Source organism: Aedes albopictus, chromosome 1 (genome assembly GCF_035046485.1).
Source record: "Aedes albopictus strain Foshan chromosome 1, AalbF5, whole genome shotgun sequence".
NCBI classification, from domain to species: Eukaryota; Metazoa; Arthropoda; class Insecta; order Diptera; family Culicidae; genus Aedes; species Aedes albopictus.
In genome coordinates, this window is record NC_085136.1 from 289,922,844 (window position 1) to 289,942,854 (window position 20,011).

General features: G+C 38.2%; 1 protein-coding gene across 16 annotated transcripts in view; it reads left to right on the forward strand.

Moving 5' to 3' along the window:
- Window positions 1-19,692, forward strand: part of LOC109408315 (solute carrier family 35 member F3) — a 277,247-nt gene extending 257,555 nt beyond the window's left edge. For 6 of the 16 annotated variants that reach the window (XR_009996546.1, XR_009996545.1, XR_009996549.1 and 3 more), the window contains one exon: window positions 2,999-3,270. Coding sequence is in view for 10 of the 16 variants with exons in the window: in XM_062846979.1 (XP_062702963.1) it covers window positions 2,999-3,059 (61 nt within the window). In the remaining 6 variants the exon portion in view is untranslated. Of the gene's footprint in view, window positions 1-2,998; window positions 3,271-18,592 lie in introns of those variants that run through there. The other 10 variants (XM_062846971.1, XM_062846970.1, XM_062846974.1 and 7 more) reach the window with 3 other exon arrangements.
- Window positions 19,693-20,011: the final 319 nt, after the last annotated feature.

Sequence of the window (20,011 nt, forward strand, 5' to 3'; positions counted from 1 at the left end):
GATTCTTTGTGAGTTGTAGCCCTGAGCAAAGGTTAAAGTTAAATCATGAAGAAGGGCTTGCTTTAAGGATTATCTAATAAAAAAAAAAAATGAGCATTCTTTATTAGACTATTGTGTCCATAATGTTTGCACAATGATTATTTGCATACCTCACTGAACACCTGCGTTTACTTCCGGTTACCCCGCGGGGGCTCTGAACCAGCCAGAGGAATCTGGAAAATCCAGAAACAATGTTGGGATTCAAGGAGCTGTTGTAAAGAGTGGGTAGTTGTTAAAGCTGGTAAAATGTGGAATTATTCAGTCCAGATATGAAAGGAAACTTGAGTTAGAAACTAGGATCAACAAGGAGGCTCGTGAATTCAGAAGGAACAAAACGGTTGTAATCTGGGTGAACTGGAGCCAGCTGGTTCATCCGGTACCATAAATCAGTGGCTTGTTAGCTGCCTCACTAAGGCCGCTCTAGAAAGAACTATTAGCGCATATCACTGCGGACAAACTATTCCTGGACTATCATTTTACACCTGATGTAGTACCCGACTGAAACTGGCTGTACCTACCCGACGGTGAAACATGAAACATTTCTCAAAAACAAATTTCGCTGAAGATTGTTTGTGAGTACTTCGAGCTACTCCTAACTTAGCACAATCTTAGTTGGCGTGCAGGAAAACGGTGTATGTCGGCGAAGGATGAACCACGAGCTCGCTGCACTCTACGGTGAACCCAACATCCTGAAAGTGGCTAAACCTGGAAGAATACGGTTGACAGGGCATGTTTCAAGAATGCCGGACAACAACCCTGTAAAGTTAGTGTTTGCTAACCACGATGCGATGGGCGGACCAGGTGTAGCATGACCTCTGGCGAGCGTTGGACGTAACCGACGTTGGAGAGCTGCAGCTGTGAGTCGAGAATTATGGCGGAAAATTGTTTGATTCAGCATTATCATGAACTTGATATTGAACTAAATATATTAAATGAAATATATGATGGTTAGCAAAGCTTAAGTAGCCATTATGCTGCTCCTCACGCTAAGACCGCTCAGCACTAAAGTGCATCATCAAAAATGTGTAACACATTTACAAAAACAGCTCCTGCGTCCGCAAAATCGTAAAATTCGCGAAAAATTTTGTACGGCAATCCAGTGCCGGATTTAGGCTTCGGGAGCCTGGGGCAAACCCTATAAAGTGGGTCCCCAAAACCGAAATAAAAAAAACCATGCATAAACTTTTTAAAACTTTTTTATTATTTATATTATTTGTAATTTTTATTTTTTATTTTTTTTTGGCAAGATTTAGGAAAACAATTCATACACTTTGGTATTGCCCAATATATTGAATCGCTGGCTGTTTCGAGATCTTATTGAACTTTGGGTTTCCAAAACTGCCCCAAATTCCCAAACATCTCTATCTAATTTTTCTTATAATAACATCTGTCTTCAGCAAACTCGGGCATTAGGTATTTTGTAAGCAGTTGTTTTCACGATTTAATCGTATGACCAATAGATATAATTGATTGAATTGTGAAACTACAAGAAAAAAAATGATTTTTAGAGATGTAAAAGTATTGTTTAAGTTTAAGTTTAACATTAGCTTTTAGGCACTCTAGGCTTTTGTGTAGCAATTTTGAGTTCCGCAGAAGTGTTTCTGCAAAATTCTATATAATAATTTCCAAGAGCTGTTAGATAAAGTTGCGTATACCGAAATTTAAAAAAATCTAATAATATCTAATTATTTAAAACTGCTCCCAAAAATTATAAAATTTTGGATTTTGATTTATTTTAAGGAGCAAATCAAGATTAACATCCAAAAATAGTCTGTATACGCTTTAAGAACTCAATAATAGACATGCATAGAATATGAACGTCTGCTGAAGTGCATTTTATACGGTTTCGTTGCAAAAAAATATATAGTGTTCCGGAATTCTTGGGGGCCCCTCCTTACCGGGGGGCCCGGAGCACTTGCCCCCAACGCCCCCCCCCCCCCCCCCCCCTCAAATCCGGGCCTGGGCAATCTATCTAGGTTTACTAGTGACCTTCGTAAATGAAAAAAAAATACCGACGTTTTGCATCTATTTAGAAGAGTATACGAGTTGTTTTTGTGAATGTGTACCGTCTACCCCCGTTGGTTTGACCTCATCTAATATGAACACTTTAATTTGACCCCCTCTAATCTGCACATCGTTCAAACTAAAAATGGTTCAAACGTCATTCTGCTCATGGAACGCGGTGAAACGGAACGCGGAATCAAAACAAAACAGCAAAAAGAGTTACCATCAGTGTGTTTTCCAATGCCCACTGGGAAACTAGAAGTTCAAATTAAAAAATGAACCCCGTGGGTTTGCATGAGGCGTCGTTTAAACCAACGGGGGTAGACGGTAGCTGTTAAATCAGGAAATGATTGTTGAACTGATAAGTTTATTTACAGATCTCCATGACAGTCAATGACTATTAGATCATTCAACAGTAACCAAAATATTTAAGTGGTCATTTAATACAATGCTCTGCTCACTTTATCCCAGCTGGGTCGCTACATAAAGAATAAGAAGAAATTTCTTCTTAACGATGAGAAAAAAAAATAACTGAGTTTCGAAAAAAGATATCCCGTATATAAAAATCGGAATCAGAACTCTATTATATTCAAGGCCTGGTATTGTTTGAGGTAAAATGTACGATAAGTACTTTTAGATACATCATTTCTTTCATTCGAAAACAAAATCATCAAAAGTTCGCACCCCAGTAGTTAGTTTAATAAATTATTATAAAGTTTTATACATAGTCACTATTGAATATCCGTACCACTATCACGTACTATTTGTCTGATTTCCTTTTCTCTTTCTTCTTCTTTCCTTCTGCTCTGTAACCGTATTCACGAACAAATACACACATTTCACGACACTTCCAAAAACTGAACCACATCGTATTGCTATCCGAAACCCAAAACCCAACATCAAATCCGCACACCACTCCCCATAATCGTCCTAAAACAAAACGTCCGCCGTACAGTCGTCCGGCTTTCTGTAGACGGGACATCGTCATGGCATCGCCGGCTTCGACGGCCAGATAGAAGTCACCGACACCCGGTTGGAGTCACCATTTTCACTTCCATCGTCACCATGAACACCATCACAACCAACAACAGCAACAACACCAACTTCAGGACCTTCCCACAACCGAACACACCAAAGCCACCTATTAAAGCGCTAGAATCATCATCCGTTCTGAATTCCGGGGCAAAGCTGTAGCTAGTTACGTGCGAGTCGCGGGGATTGTCGCCTTCAAAGGTAAGTGAAGTCACTCTTTTGGTTTGTGCCTCTGAATCTGTCCCTTACTCTAACATTTCACTGTGACTTAAACTATCTCTACTGTAACGCCTATATATCTTCATATGTTATCCTGTTGGGTGTGTAGTATGTTTGTTCTAATTAATTGATTCCCATTTATCATCACCAACTTGTTCGGCTCTTTCATCGTTTTTTATGTATTTCATACACCCTGTTGTGCTTTTCCAAGCATTGTATTATCTGGTATCATTGGGATTTTTCTCGAGTCGATTACTTGTTCTCTCTTAGCAGCAAATCTCCAAATGCCTGCAGGGATGGAGCTGTGCTAAAACGAGTGGAAGATTGAATTGTTCTCATAATTTTCCACAGTTTTGCCAAGGCTGCCCGTTTCTTATCCCTCCGAGAAATAAGTTGGAGGCCAACATTTCAAGGATGAATCTATCTTTTTAACGCTTTCTTGGTTCAAACGTGGGTGGAATGGAATTGCTCACGTTTTTGGGTGGGATGTTGAGCAGACATTATTTTCCTTTGTTGTGTCCTTTACAATGAATATATTGAATACAGTGGGATTCAGATTTTGGCAACATAGTTTTGATTTTCGGTTGTCAAAAACGGGACCATTGACATAATATGTTTACCCTCCTCTGCTTTACAATATGCCATTTTATTATGGAACCATTAGAAAAGATGAATCCGGGAAGTGAAAAAAGTACTGGGGAAATATCCGGAGCAGTTCCAGGAGGAATCACAGCAGAAATGCCTTGACAATGTCCAGCATGAATTCCAGGAAAATAACCTGAAGAAATGGAAACCCCCTTCCATAGAGGAGACCAAATTGGAAAATCTAATAGAGAAGGAACTGAAGGATTCCCAAGAGGAATTCTGGAAAAAAATCCCTAGGAATTAATTGCTTCGGAATTTTTACTCAAACCTTAGCCCAAGGATATTTCCAAAGAAAACCTGCAAAGATTTCTTCAGGAAATCCTAATAGTTTTTCTTAAGAAATTCCTCGACCAATTCACTAATTCTTTTCGAAAATTCTCCTCAAAATCCTCAAGAAAAACCTCCCAGGCTTCTTTTTTTTATTTTGATATTGTTCATGGAATACCTAAGAATACATCTTTAGAAATTTCTTCAAGTTTTGCTAAAAAGAATTGCTCAGAAGATGTCTCCGGAAAATTATCTAAATATTTAAAAAAAATTCTTCGAAGAAGTTTCTGAAAGTTTCCATTTCCCATGCTTGGCTCTTTTGCCACCCAATCTATCGTCACCTTACCTTTCGTTCAACAATCGAAGCGAGCTTGCAAACGATTGAAGGGTCCCGAAACATAGTTTGGAATGCTACGCCGCAGAGTAGGAAATCATCAAAATCAAGAATTTCTTCAGAAATATCTTCGAAGTTTGCTGCAGACATTCCCCGACCACTTCTACAGATTTCTCTTCGAGGGATTGTCTGAGAATTTTACAAAATTTCTTCCAGGGATTTTTAAGGCTCAATAGAGAAATGCTTAAGTAATATATAACTTTGCGTAAGGTTTTCGACTGGAAGTTCAATGTTTTGGAGATTTTGGCTTTCTCAGTCTAGGGAATCCTAGACTAGGTAAAGCTTTACCCTTGAAAAAGGCAAAATAAATTAGGCCGAAACGTCGTGCAATGCCAATTTAATCGTTTGGATTCCCTAGACTGAGAAAGCCAAAATCTCAAAAAAATAAGTAATATATAACTGAAAAGGAACTTTCCTCAATATTATCAACAAATTGAAGAGCATAGGAATGTCCGATTGATCGTTTTCTCAATTTCAACAATCGGACATTCTTATTTTCTTATTTGATCATTCGGAAGAAAAGTTCTTTTGGAAATAATGCAATTCCCAATTGGGCCTTAAAGGATGCATCTAGGAACCCAGAAAGGGATGTTCGAGGGTTCGACTGTTTGGATGTAACGGTTGGTGGGAGTTCGGCTTTGCAGTCTAAAGTTCTCTAGAACGACCGTTTAGGATTCGTCCCTACGTTTCGGCAATTGTTGGTGCCTTCTTCAGGGGAAAAATCATGAATATCGTTCACTGACAACACTATTAGCAAAGACATTAGACGGTGAACGATATTCATGATTTTTCCCCTGAAGAAGGCACCAACAATTGCCGTAACGTAGGGACGAATCCTAAACGGTCGTTCTAGAGAACTTTAGACTGCAAAGCCGAACTCCCACCAATCGTTATAGCAAATATTTAACAATGGGTTTTGCAATAAATGACTTCGGAGTTTCGTCGAAGTTGATTCAGTACTTTCTCCTTAAATTCTCTTTTCTTTTAGCAACTCCTCTAGAAATCTCCATATATGTACATCTCACATCACAGCAATCATTCAAAAATGTCTTTGAAAAGTTTTTCAGATAATTTGCCGCAAATTCGACGAAACATGTTTCCTTTAGAAGTTCATCCGAGAACTCCTGTAATAACTCCTTCGAGATTTTTTTTTCTAGACGAGAGACGAACCAGCCAAGGGCTGAATGTAAAGAGACTTTCAGCCCTTGGCTGGTTCGTCTCTCGTCTAGAAAAAAAGACAAATCAATCAATTTTTTCGAACTATTTTGCGAAGATATCTTTAGATATTACTGCGAGCATCTCTTCGGAAATTCCACCGAGGATTTTCAGATATTTTTTTTTTCGAAAGCACCTCCAAGGTATCTTTCCAGCAATACCTTCGAAACTTCCTTCAGAAATTTTCCAAAGGATTTTTCCAAGAGTTCTCACATAAATTTCTCCGAGGATTACTCTATACATTCTTCCGGGAAAAGTTTCAATGATTCCTCTGGAAACTCTCCCAAGAACTCCACAAATAAATTAAGGAGTTTTCCAATAAGTAGCTCTCTAGTTTCTCCTGAGTATTCCGAAATAAATATTTTAACTTATTATGATTTCGGTTTTTCCAACTAGTAGCTCTCTTGTTTCTCCTGAATATTACAAAATAAATATTTGAACTTTTTATGATTTCGGTCAGCAGTTACAGACAAAACATTGATTCGGTGAGTTTATCATCGATGAATGTTTCTTAAAAATCTCTTAAAGATGTCTACTTAATTTTTTTCCCAAATTTTCACCAAGAATAATTGCAAGCATATCCATTTTCCTCTTCTAATTTTTTTCTGTAGGTTTCTCCAAAAATGTCTTCATATTTTTTCCGAGGGTTTTTTCATAAATTTCTTCTAGAAGCCATTGCTCATCCTTAAGTTCTTCCGCAAATTCTTTCAGAAATTCCTTCAAGGTTTTGTCTATAAACTTCTTCGATGATTCCTTCGATATTTCTTCGCCAAGAATTCCTGTGACAATTATCGATCAAATCCTCTGAGCATTTCTCCAAAAATAACTTCAAACATATTTTACGAACTTCTCTGAGAATTTCTCCAGGAACTCATCCTAGGATATTTTCTGAAATTTTCTCCAACACATTTCTGTATTTAAAGGAATATCTTAAAATATTTTAAAAGCAATTTAGGGGGGATTTCACGTCAAAATCCGAAAAGGGATTTCAAGAAAAAAAAAGGTCGGTTATATCCTGAAGGAAACCGAAGTAATTCTTGGAATTTCTTGGAAGATTTGAAAAATAAAATACAGGAAGTATTGCAAATTTCGGAAAATCCCTGAAGAATTTCGCAGAGAAATATGTTATTGGATGCTAGAAGAGATAAACGATCTGAAAATATATCATATTCCTGAACAACGAAAAAAAAATGGCATGTGAAGGTTTTCGAGGATTTCAGAAAGCGTAAAGGAGTTTCAAAGGGTTTTAATACATTCCAGTGAATTCAGAAGTTTCTGAAGGTTCATGTGGGTTCAGAAAAGTATAACTGAAGGCAACGGGTTCGAAGTCAATTCTTTGGATTTCGTGGGGATTCACGGGGCTTCAATAACGTTTGAGAAATGCCTGCTGAGGTCTCATAGGGGTTTCGTAGACGTTTCAAGGCGCTAACAGAGAATCTCGAAGGAACTGCATGGGACTAGAGATTAAGGGAAAACTACGGAGGGGTGCTTTTTGATGATGATCTTTACGAGGTTTTAGGGGGCATTAGTAGAGTTTAAATGAAGTCTACAGGCGTCTCAGTATGTTTTTAGGGGTTTCAACCCGTTTCAAAGTGTTTCGAAGTATTTCAAGGCATTGAGTGAAGTTTCAGGGATTCTCAGGAGATTTCAGGAAGTTTCAGGGGGCGTTAGTAGTAGTAATAGTAGTAAAGGGAATTGCCTCAGGGTTTTTTTTTTTCTGAGGGATCTCAAGGCGTTTCAAGAAATTTTAGAGGATTTTAGGGGGCCTCAGGGAGCTTCAGGAAAGTCTAAGAAAAGCGTAGCCGGAAGTGTGTCCTCATGGAGGTTTTCTAACGGGTTTATAGGCGTTTCGAAGAGTACCGTAATCCTGGGTCAAATTGATCACTTTAAAACAACTTTTACGGATAAAAGTTAGTGACAATTCAAATATTGCCAAAAGAATTTCTGTAAAATCAGTACCCAGTGGATCTCCATGAAACCATGTGACAAAATTTTGTTCAACAAGTTTAAACTTTTAGTTAAATTAACCCTTATGTGGCCGGCAGGGTACCCGGGTACCCAGCACCCATTTAAAATACACGATGTAGAAAAAAGCATAAAGTTTGCCGGCCACATAACGGTTAATTTAAAAATCAATTATTTAAGGATGCCACTTTGGAGCGAAATTGATCAGTATACAATTAAACATCGGTTAAAAAGATAAAAATCCCTATCCACTTAATTTTGCTCAAGTGAACCCGAATAACGCGTCAAAACTCTTACAACTGACACTTAAAACGCAAAATTAAATTTTGAAATTTCTCCCTTAATGCCTACAGGTAGGCAATTGCCTTTAAAATAAGTGATTTTTGTTACAATAAATGACTTTTTCGTCAAAAAAGAACTTTCTTTTAACTTATTCATATTCAGAATAGCTTCAGAACTTTCCAACCAAGGCTCCACAAAAATGTTAAAACAAAAAATTTACGGGAAGTCCTAGTGGCAATCGATTGTTTGCTGTCAATGATTTCAGCTAAGTGAGAAATACATTGCAAATTCCTTAAAAAATAAGGCAAAACTAACTTTTTTCGACACAAATAAAAGTCTGAACTCATCTCTAGACATCTATAAACTAGATGAGGTAAGAAGTTTGAGATCATTGCGACGCTTAGAAGTTCCTGGTATGCAATTACAATGTAGTACCCAAATGATCAATTTCACTCCGCTGATCAATTTGACCCCGGTTTACGGTACAAGTGGATTTAAACGGTCGAATATGGAACATGAATCTAAATTCAGTGAGAATTCACTAGTTACGCTTGTATATTCGATGGTGTCCGGCCATTTGGCCGAATGCCGTTTGGCCGAATGTCGTTTGGTCGAATGCAATCTGGCCGAATGGGTTGTTTGGCCGAATGCCGTTAGGCCGAATTATGATCAAAAGATTCAGTGGAAGTTTTTTTACATTCTAACTACCAATATGATCATCAGAAATATTTCCTTCTTTTAATCAAAGGCTATTCTTTCTAGATTTGAAATTCACAGATTAGTTGGCGTTGAATCTGCCAATATTTTGCAATAGATTTTTCCTTCTGTGGATCACAGCCTGTTCTTTCGAGTAATACTGATGCGAGGAACAGTGGCATGGTCACTTATGTTCATCTTTCATTTTCGGCCTAACGTCATTCGGCCAAATGAACCTTTCGGCCAAATGGCATTCGACCAAATGACCCGGAACCATGTTCGATGACCTATACTCAAGGTAGTTCATGAGGTAGTTCATAACCCTAAATAGTTATAGAACTAACTACTTGACCCAACTTGACCCAAGCATGTCGCTGTAAGAGCATGAACTTTGAACTGTGAGGAGGCCCAGTCACCCCACCGCATAGGATTCGCTCGACTATCATCATATGCAACCTTCCTCGCGTAAATCCAATGACCTGAATTCAAAAGAGTTCTTGGATACCAATATACGATTAATATTTATTATTATCTAGTTTTTCCTAGTTCTTAGAACGCTCTTATCCAAACATCGGTTTGAAATTTTAAGAAGATTGCTTCCATTGTAAGCCCAACTATAGCTCAACTTCAGGTTAGTGTTCATTGGATGTCATGATGGCGCTTGCTTACTCATGTAAAGTGCTCATAAATCTCACGAAAATTATACTCATTATTTCAACCAATCTCAACATTATTTCTGTCTCCACATTCCTTTCTTACTATTATTAATAATATCCAAAAATTCGATCAAGTTCACAGCAATCCTACCCAAGAAAATGACGCAGCCAGGGTGGAACAAAATAATTTGACGCTCGGTGACAAAGCATACCTCAAGCCAAAATCCCTCGAAACACGTGCCGGTGGGGATATTAAACTGTTTTCCCAGAGCCACAAAAAAAATCTTGTGACAACACCTCTGCCAGCTCACAACGCCAGACAGACGCGACGTGACTGTTCCTCGGAAGATAATGGCCAATAAGGACTGTTCATTTTATAAAGAGGACAACTTTGCAAGGCTATAAAAAGAAAACGCGTAGTTCAAATTTGAGCAGCCTTGGTTGGTTGTTCAGTACATTATATTAGCAGATAATAACTATATTTAAATTGGGTTAAAATTGTTGGACTTCATAGAAATGTGGCAAAGTGTTAGGAGAGGTCAATTTTTCGATCCCCAAAAACTAAAGATAAACACAAAATTACTGTAAAACATCGGTGTATCGTTTTTAATTTCATAAAAGTGTTTGCCATACTGCAGCAGTATGAGTGATACATATTCTGGCAAAATATAGACATAATGCGAATATTAGTTGTTGAGATATTAAAGTTACAAGTTGGTCTCGATTTTCAGAACAAAATTTATTTGTTAAACAAAAATTATGAGAATATTAAATTTTGAATGTTTTCAATGGATCTAGCCGAAAGTACTAATAATGCAATTTCAAATGCAGAAAACCGCTTCTTGATAGCATTGTTGGCTTGGTTACTGTGCTTCATGGCAGTTACCGGAGGAAAAACAGCTTCGTTCTTTGAAGGTTCTTCTAAATAACGATGTAACCCATTGCAAATACAACATAACAATGATGTCGAAAATAAAACTTTACTTGTAGTTATTTTGAAATAAGGTATATAATCACATAGGATCAAGCCTTGCTGAAAATAAATAATAATAAGCTTCTCTAGAATCGAAAACTTGCATTTATGGGGCAAGAAAATATGAAATTTTTCACTATGACCATAATTAAGGATTAAATTTATGATGAAGAATGTGCTTTAAAGCATATTTTTCTTCGGTATAATTTAGAATGCGACTCTCTTCTATACTGGACAAATTTTGAACTGAATCCGTAGTGTTATTGCATCACTGGACTTAAATAAGTATGTTTTATCAATTTCATTGATAACAAGGCAACTTACTATATCAAGCTGTATAATGCTTGGTGCATTATTATTGACCAACTATTACGTTCTACCTTTAGTAGAATAGTATTAGATCCCAATACATTGAAAAGTTCATAAAAATTTAAAAGTTATGTATGTGGAAAGTTATGTAGAATTTTGAGAAATTGGTTTTTACTGAGTTTTAACGAAAACCACTCCAGTTCCATCACCAAGGACAATTTGTATAATGTTATATTTTTCCTACACTGTAGAATAGCTATGGAAGTTTATGCAAAAAACTGGTAATGATTTTATTGAAAAATAAAAAAGATATCACACAAATAAGGTGTCCTCTTTATAAAATGAACAGTCCTTATTGTAACATCTACCGTTCGGCAATTTAAACGACAGCGAACGCGACGGCGGCGGCGTGACAGTTAACTTTAAATACCGTCATTTACGGTTTTCAACCAATGAAGAGTATTCAAATTGATTGGGAAATAAGCATTATTGGTGAAGGTTATTCGACTATTGCATGAGCATGATTTTGGATGATTTCCAGGACTCACGTCTCAAGAAGCTTTGAGCCTCCTCAATTGCAAGTAAGAATCGTTCTTACCATAAGTGGAATTATTCAAACTTTTTTTATATCGAACAGGAGTCGTCTGAAGTGTGTCCTGTCGCCTGAATGAGTAGAGGCATGTGGCGATGGAGCAAACTTACGGGGAAGGCTTTTTTCCATTAGCTTCAAGCGCGTGTATGCCCATATTTCCCATCGTACCCCCAACGTAACGGAGGGTGAGAAAAAGCGATTTTCCCACAAATTGTGAGCCTACTTTTGCACTGTAGTCATCGTCGCCGCCGTCGTCGTGAAGTATGTGTATATTACAATATACCTACACTTAAACAGAAAGCAAACATTCACACGCCATCGTTTTTTCTTAGAAAGGTGGCGGAGATTTGGCTCTTCGATTGTTTCAATATACCATTTGAATCATCGAGTGTATAGTATAGGTGTGGTGTTTATTTTTAGTCCTTTGAGAAAAGAAAAATCAATTATTATTAATACACTATTCCACGCATTCAATATAAGTCAGAGAATCCGACGGTGGATGCAAAGTATCTTAGAATTATGCACTATTCTGTATATAGTGGTGCACTACAAATGCGTAATAAAATAGGGTAACATCACATATGGACATGTACAACACAGAACATATAGTTTGCCCCGTTACCTAATGGATAACAGGTTGACTTTTGTTCGCAACATTAGTTGCTTTCATAGCTTGAATTTTGTCTAGGGATTTCTAATCCTAAGGGGGCATCCCGTTTCGGGTTTCATCACTAGAGATCTATAACTTGAAGTCTGTGCCAGGGAAAGGTTTACATCTTTAGTACTTAATCACGGCCCGAAATGGCTTGAATGTTGGCAATTAAGATAGGATTGCGGGCCTCTATTCTGCCAGAGCCCTATAAATGTGCATTAATACTTAGGGGAATATTTACAAGTTAGAATACAACGTTCAATACAAAAATAAAACTTGTAAGTTTTATTTTTGTATTGCTTAGTTATCAGAATTGCACTCCGAAGCTCTAAGAGTAGTGTAGTTCATATTCCGCGAGCATTCGCTATAATAAAAATATCCAAAGATTCCCAGGTATTATGACCCATACTTCAAAATACATTGGTATCCATTTATATACCAGTGGGCATCTAACTAGCAACACATAGAGATACTCGTAATATTATGAGGTGCAACAGACGCAACCGTGAAAGAATTATGTCGATAGAGTGAAGAGAAACAAGAGTAGTACCTGTAGACCTTGAAGGTCCTGATTCCAGAATAATTTGGAAAGCCTGGAATCCATGAATGTATCAAAAGCATTCTAGTTGTACACTGAGGCTCCATCAGCAGTATAGACTACAATCCACGAATATTTTTTACAATCAAAGAATACAGTATGTAGATATCGTAACCCAAACTTCAAAATGTATTGGAGGCCATTTGTATTTCACAGAATACAGTCGAGACTCATATAAGATCACTGGTCGGGGGGCGCAATAGGAATCCGCTTAATAGGAGACTAAGAGCTTATGGGATTTCGGCATTTTGGGGGTGTGGCCAAAAAAAATCGAAAAAAGACGAAAAAACCCGGTAAACGCCACCTAGTGGCAGAATTGCAAAACAAGTGTTTATTTTTATGTAAGTTTATGTCATACTGATCAACTTTGCCGAAGACACCAACTTTCTAAGTTATCAGGATTCTGAGCTATGAGATTTCTAAAATTTGCATGTTCATTAGCGCCGCCTAGTGGCAGAATTGCGAAACAAGTGTTTATTTTTATGTAATTTCATGTCATACTGATCAACTTTGCCGAAGACACCATCTTCCTAAGTTATCGGGAATCTGAGATATGAGGTTTTGAAATTTTACTTGCTCACTAGCGCCGCCCAGTGGAGGAATTTCGAACTTCGCAACTCTTCGTCAGTAAGTTATTGGCGTACCCAACAACTTTCCCGAAGACACCATCCTTCCAAATTATCAGGGTCTTGAGCTGTCGCATATCGTAACGTTTGCTTGACAACCTGATATGGTTCCCGTAGTGCAATTTAGCATCAAATTGTTGATGGTCCCTCTAGCGGCCAAATTGCCAACTAATCATATGAACCAAAGTTCTTAATGGTAGATCTTATCAAGCCCTAAAATTTTGCCGAAGAAAGTATTGCGTTAACTCTTAACACACCCGAGATAATAGGCCACACCCCCAAAATGCCGAAATCCCATAAGCTCTTAGTCTCCTATAACGCTCACCCCTGTCTAGTAGGAGTTCGTTTAATAGGAGTCCGTTGAATAGGAATTCGTTTAGTAAGAGACTCGACTGTACAGAATACGCATTATCGAGTTGCTCGTAGCATTGCAAGGTCTAATGGACATGAATTAAATTTCTTGAACAGAGTTACCACAAATGATGGTAGATCCAGTAGATCTTAGGAAATCAATTCCAGAGTAGTTTGGATGACTTAGATCACGCAATTCATGTACACTGAACTGTCCAGGGGTGTTCTGAGGCTTTTTGAGTACCGAAGACTATGTTCTGTGATCATTCATCGTGTACCAAATTTGGTTTAGAATGTTGGATTTGTGACACAAACTTCGGAGTACTTTAGAGGCCTCAGAATAGCTCTGGGTTGAAAACTTCAACAGACTATAATGGGTAGTGATACATTGCACGTCAAGGATCAGGTAAAACTATTGATGATTAGCAATACGATGAAATTTGAGCAGAAACATGTAGAACCCACGTACACTACCCGCCATACTTATGGAATAGCATCGTCTAGTATTGCAACACCCCAATTGAATATTGCAGCACCCCGAAAAGTTTGGCGCATCGTACACAAATTACGTAACGCTATAGAGGGAGGGGGGGAGTCGAGGTTAGCGTTACGATCCATACAAACATTTTTGGCTTTTCATACAAAAAGCGTTACATGGGGGGAGGGAGGGGGTCTGAAATGGCCAATTTTTGCGTTACGTATTTAATTAGTGTACCATGCCTCACCTGAAAGCCTTATGATTTACTAAACTATATCTCAAAAACCGTATCCTCTGCAAAGTTTAGACCTTCAGCAAAGTTGTTCAGAAGGTCTATGGATTTCATATGGTGGTAAGTTTAGTGCGTTATTCTGCCGCTATGTGGTGCTAGAGTGCATTTAAAACGAAGTACCGTAAACCGGGGTCAAATTGATCAGCGGGGTGAAATTGATCATTCGGGTACTACATTGTAATTCTATACTAGGATCTTCTAAGTGTTGTAATGATCTTAAACTTCTTACCTCATCTAGTTCAGAGATGTCTAGAGATGAGTGTAAACTTTTATTTTTTTGAAAAATGATAGTTTTGCCTTATTTTTTTAGGAATATAAAATGTATTCCTCACTTAGCTGAAAACATTGCTACTAAATAATGGATTGCCATTAGGATTTCCCGTAAATTAAATGTTTTAACATTTTTGTAGAGCCTTTGTTGGAAAGTTATGCAGCTATTTTGAACATAAATATATTTAAAAAAAAGTTCATTTTATGACGAAATAGTCGTTTATTGTGATGCAAATCACTAATTTTAAAGGAAATTGCCTACCTTTAGGCGTTAACGGGGAAATTTCATAATTTCTTTTTGCATTTAAATTGTCAAATCCACTAGTTGTAAGAGTTTTGAGGCATTATTCGGGTTGAGAAGAGCAAAATTAAGTGGATAAGGAAATTTTTCTTTTTAACCGATGCCTAATTCTATACTGATCAATTTCGCCCCAAAGTGGCATCTTCAATTTTTTGAACTTTGAAGTAATTTAACTAAAAGATTAAATTTGTTGAACAAAATTCTGTCACATGGTTCCATGGAGATCCATTGGGTACTGATTTTACAGAAATTCTTTTGGCAATATTTGAATAGCCACTAATATTATTCGCAAAAGTTGTTTTTAAGTGATCAATTTGACCCCGGATAACGGTACTTTGACATGGTTTATCTCATGATTCTGACCACCTAGACCTGTGTGCCGACTATATTTTGTTTATCGGCGGCGGCGTAACCAGCGTCACGCCGGTGTCTGCTTTCGGCGGCGATGGCGGCGACAACGGCGTAAATCGGTGTGACTAAAATTTGACCATAATGTTACATTGGCAAAGCAAACAAGTTATCATTACGCTTTAGAATTTATATTTAGTCCGAGCTATTTCATAACCATTAATGACATAAACTATAACGATTGAATGAATACCTTTTTTCAGTCCTGTTCAGATCCGTCGCTGCGACCAGTGATAAGATCTATTATGACATTACTCGTATCCTTAGTGTAGTTCATGTTGCATTACTCCATTGCAAATGAAGGCAATACAATATCGATTTTGCTACATTTTTTGTTTCGTTTTCTTAGAGCATTCAGAAGCTATCAAATTTGATAATAAGATCGCACTATTTACACTAAGCAATCTCCGAAGATTTCAAGGAAAATTTTCAAGGACTTATCTCGGTAGGAACTGCTGTATGAAACCCTGAAGGAACTTCTGCAGAAATCTCTGGTGGTTCAAGAATCTGTCTTAGAGAGATTCATGCAGAAACTTCTATAGGAATCCATGATTGAAATTATCGAGGAATTTCAGAAGGAAATCCAAGAGGATTCCCTAAATGAATTCAAGAATAAATCCCAAGGGATTTACAGCAGGAATCCACCAAGGAATTCCAGCGGGAATTTCTAAAGGAATTCAAGAAGGAATCTTTCAAGCAAGGATTTCTAGGAGAAATTAACGAAAAATATCCAGGAGAAATCCTGAAAGAATTTCCAGCAGGAATCCTCAAAAGAATTCTAGTGGGAGTTTCCAAGAGAATTCGAAAAAGAATCCCCAAAGGATTTCTAAGAGGAATCAACGAAAAATACCATAGAGGTATTTCTGGAGGAATTACAGAAGAAATCCCTGAGAGAACTCTAGTCTAGGAGGAATACCCGAAGGAATTCTAGGAATTCTAAGAGGAATCCCCGTGAGAATTCGAGAAGGAATCACCGAAGGAAGTCTAGGAGAAATCTCCCAAGAAATTAAAGGAGTAATTTCTGCAGAAATCCCAGAAGGAGCCACCGAAAGAATTCCGGGAGAAATCTTCGAAGGAATTCCGAGCGGAATCTTCAAAGGTTTTTCAAGAGGAAACCCCGAAGGAATTGCAAGAGGAATCACCATAGGAAGTCAGAAGGAATCCCCGAAGAAATTCAAGAAGGAAACCCCGAAGAAATTCCAGGAGGAATCCTGGAGGAATTCAATGAAAAATTTAAGGAATTCCTGGAGAAATCTCCGAAAAAAAGAAGAAGAACCACCACAGGAATTCCAAGAGGAAACTTCACAGTTATTCCAGAAGGAGTTACCGTGATATTTTAGGAGGAGTCCCCGATGGAATATCAGGAGCAATACCCGAAGAAATTTCAAAAGGAAACTTTGAAGGAAGTCCAGCAGGAATCAACGAAGGAATTCCAATACAAATCCCCGAAGGAACTCTAACAGGATACCCCGAAGGAATTCATGGAGGAATCCACGATGGAATATTAATAGGAATCCTCGAAAGAATTTTAGGAGGAATCCATGAAGGAAGTCCAGGACTAATCCCCAACGAAATTTCAGAAAAATTCATTCGTGAATGAATCCTTGAAAGATTTCTAGGACAAACCATAAAAAAACACCTAGAGGAATCGTCGAAGAAATTCCATGAGGAATCCCTGGATGAAATTGAAAACGAATCTTCGAAGGGATTTTAGGGGGAATCCCCAAAGGCATTTCCGGAGGAATCCCCGCAGGAATTTCAAGAGCAAATTCCGAAAAAAATATCCTGCGTGAATCCCAAAGGAATTCCAGTAATTATCCACAAAGAAATTCCAGCAGGACTCCCCAAAAGAATTCCAGCGGGAATTTCCAAGGGAATTCGAGGAAGAATCCCCAAAGGATCTCTAGAAGGGACCAACGAAAAATATCCAGAGGGTATCTCTGAAAGAGTTTCAGGAGAAATTCGTGAGGGAATTCTTGAAGGAACCACTGAAGGAATTCCAAGAGGAATCCCCAGAAGAAATTCTCCCAAAAAATTCCAGTAGGAAACCCCGAAGGAGTTCTAGATGGAGTCTCCGGAGGAAATCCATGAGAAATTTCCGGAGGAATCTCCGAAGAGAATCGAAGAGGAATCACAAGAGGAATTCCAAGCGGAAACTCCGAAGAAAATCCAGGAGGAATCTCCGAAGTGATTGCAGGAGGAAGTTTAGCAGGAATTTATGAAAGAACTACAGGAGCAATCCCCGAAAGAATTCCAGGAGAAATCCCCAAAGGAACTCTAGGAGGAATCCCCGAAGGAATTCCAAAAGAAATCTCCGAAAGAATTTAAGGAGGAATCTCCGAAGGAAGTCCAAAAAGAATACCCGACGGAATACCAGAAGGATTTCGTAAAGGAATTTCAAGAGATATCCCCGAAGGAGAAATCCCAGAGGGAACCCCTGAAGGGATTCTGGGAGGAATCTCCAAAAGATTTCCATGCGGAATAATCGACGGATTTTCAAGAGGAAACCTCGAAGGAATTCCAAGAGGAGACCCCATAGGTAGTTCAGGAGAAATATCCGAAGGAACTCTATAAGGAATCCCCGAAGAAATTCCAGGAGGACTCCTGGAGGAATTCCATGAGAAATCTCTGGAGGAAATCAAGGAGGAATCACTGTAGAAATTTTAAAAGAAATCGTCGAAGAAATTCCAGGAGGAAACCCCGAAGGAATTTCAGGAGAAATCTCGTCGGTGATCTCGTCTTGGTTTTAACACTGGAGATTCGCCTCCGCCATTAGGGCTCTCACCTGTACTTTTTCGCCCAATACCTCCTAAGCTAGTGCCTTGTAGCAGGTGCCTTTCTTGGTCGCCTTCTTCTTCAGCAATAGCATCAACTCTTCAGTCTTGGTGCGCCAGATGCTTTTTTACGTCCGCGTCCAGCGGTGAGAGACGATTTTCGCCTCGCATGGCACCTTCCCGAGCAGAGGTCAAGTACTGACGATAAAAATGTGATATTGGTTTGTTTGAGATAAGAGGTAAAAGTACTGAAAATAATAGCAAAAATTTGTTCTTGAACCATCTAATCAATATCAAAATTTGATATTTGAAGATCAATCAAATAGCTCACTGCTATTGGTTAGATCTTACCAAGATCTAAATGTGCTATGATGATGATGTTCCAGGAGTAAAATTGAGATATTATTTTCAGTACTTTTACCTCTTATCGCAAACAAACAAATATCACTTTTTGATCTCCGTATCAAAATATGCTATTATTGAGCTATTTTACTCTGCTCGGGTTGTACACTATTCATAAAACCCTTCCTCCTTTCTTCTCCGTTCCATTCCAGATGGGGTCGTCATCCGCGAAGCGGAACTCCCTCCCAGCATCGCGACGTCATCGACTATCGGACGGGCTACATTCGATCGCATCTTCGGTCTCCCTCTGGCCGGGTGAGATGACCGCCGAGCAGCAACAGTCCTACCAACTGCAGCATCAGCAGCAGCAACAGCACATGCAGCACTTTCAACACTACATTCGCAGCGACTATGGCAGCGACAGCGTTAGCCTGAGCTCCAAACTGCGGCACTACTCGCTGACGGAGACGACCAGCTTCGGTGCGCGCAGGTTCGGTGGCACTAGCGCAGCCAGTGGTGGTGGTGGTGGTGGAATGAACGCGGTGATGGCTCAGCCTTCTGCCCGGCAGATCAGTGGCCGCAGTTGTTCCTACGGGTCACTGCAGTAGCCTACAAACAAGCGAAGATGTGATCGTTTTTCAGAAATTCTGACATTCAGTTTTATTCCGTTCTTATATCCCGGTGGCAAAATGCGGAAAAACGTCAAATGTTTTGAAGGTCGATATCACATGTGATCAACAGCCGGAATTGATATAAAATTTCCGATTAGGGTAAAATAGTGTAAAATCTCAAAACCTGATTACCTGATATTTTATTTTTACAAGTAAACTTTTGCAGCGACAATACCAATTTCAGTTTATATGTAATTCAAACTCTAAAATGTTGAGTCTTTACTTCGTAATCAAATCTATTCAAGCATATTCTGATGAACGTTGGATGATTTGTAGCAGATTCACTGAAGGCAAGCTCAACTAAATTATCCAAACCATATGTATAACATTCCGAAAAACTTCATTCAAAAATCAACCCAAAATCACTTTATCTAAAGAGCACGATTAATCAGAACTGAATGTGCAGGTGATTGATTATCAGAAATCTAAAACAGAAAATACTCAAAACATTCGGGATGTAAAGTTAAAACTTGACCCTGAATCCAAAAATACCCAATACTCAACAAAGTTTTTTGAAATCACATTCCACTTAACACAAAATCACAGTTAAAAAATAATAAAAAAAAAATCATCCGTCATTATGTAAATTCAGCAAAAAAAAAGACAAAGTTGCATTTCCACATTGAAAAAGACAACAAATACATATAACGAAAAACTTTAAAACACGCATCGTAACTGTAACAATCAAATCTTTTATGAGCATTTAAGAAAACGACGAACGAAAATTAAAAATAAAAAACTAAGCGTTTCTATTGAAGAAGAAGAAATTACGAATTCCAAAGTTAGTATATAATCACACACATAGACAAGTAAGAAAAACTAAATAAAAAGCCACACAATAACTAGAAACGTTCAATTTTTAGATTTTAGCACTTTATGGGGTGGGCAGATAACTAGAATGAAAATGTCTGAGTCGTAACAATACGTGTAATAGTGGACGTTGGGTAATGATAGAAACAC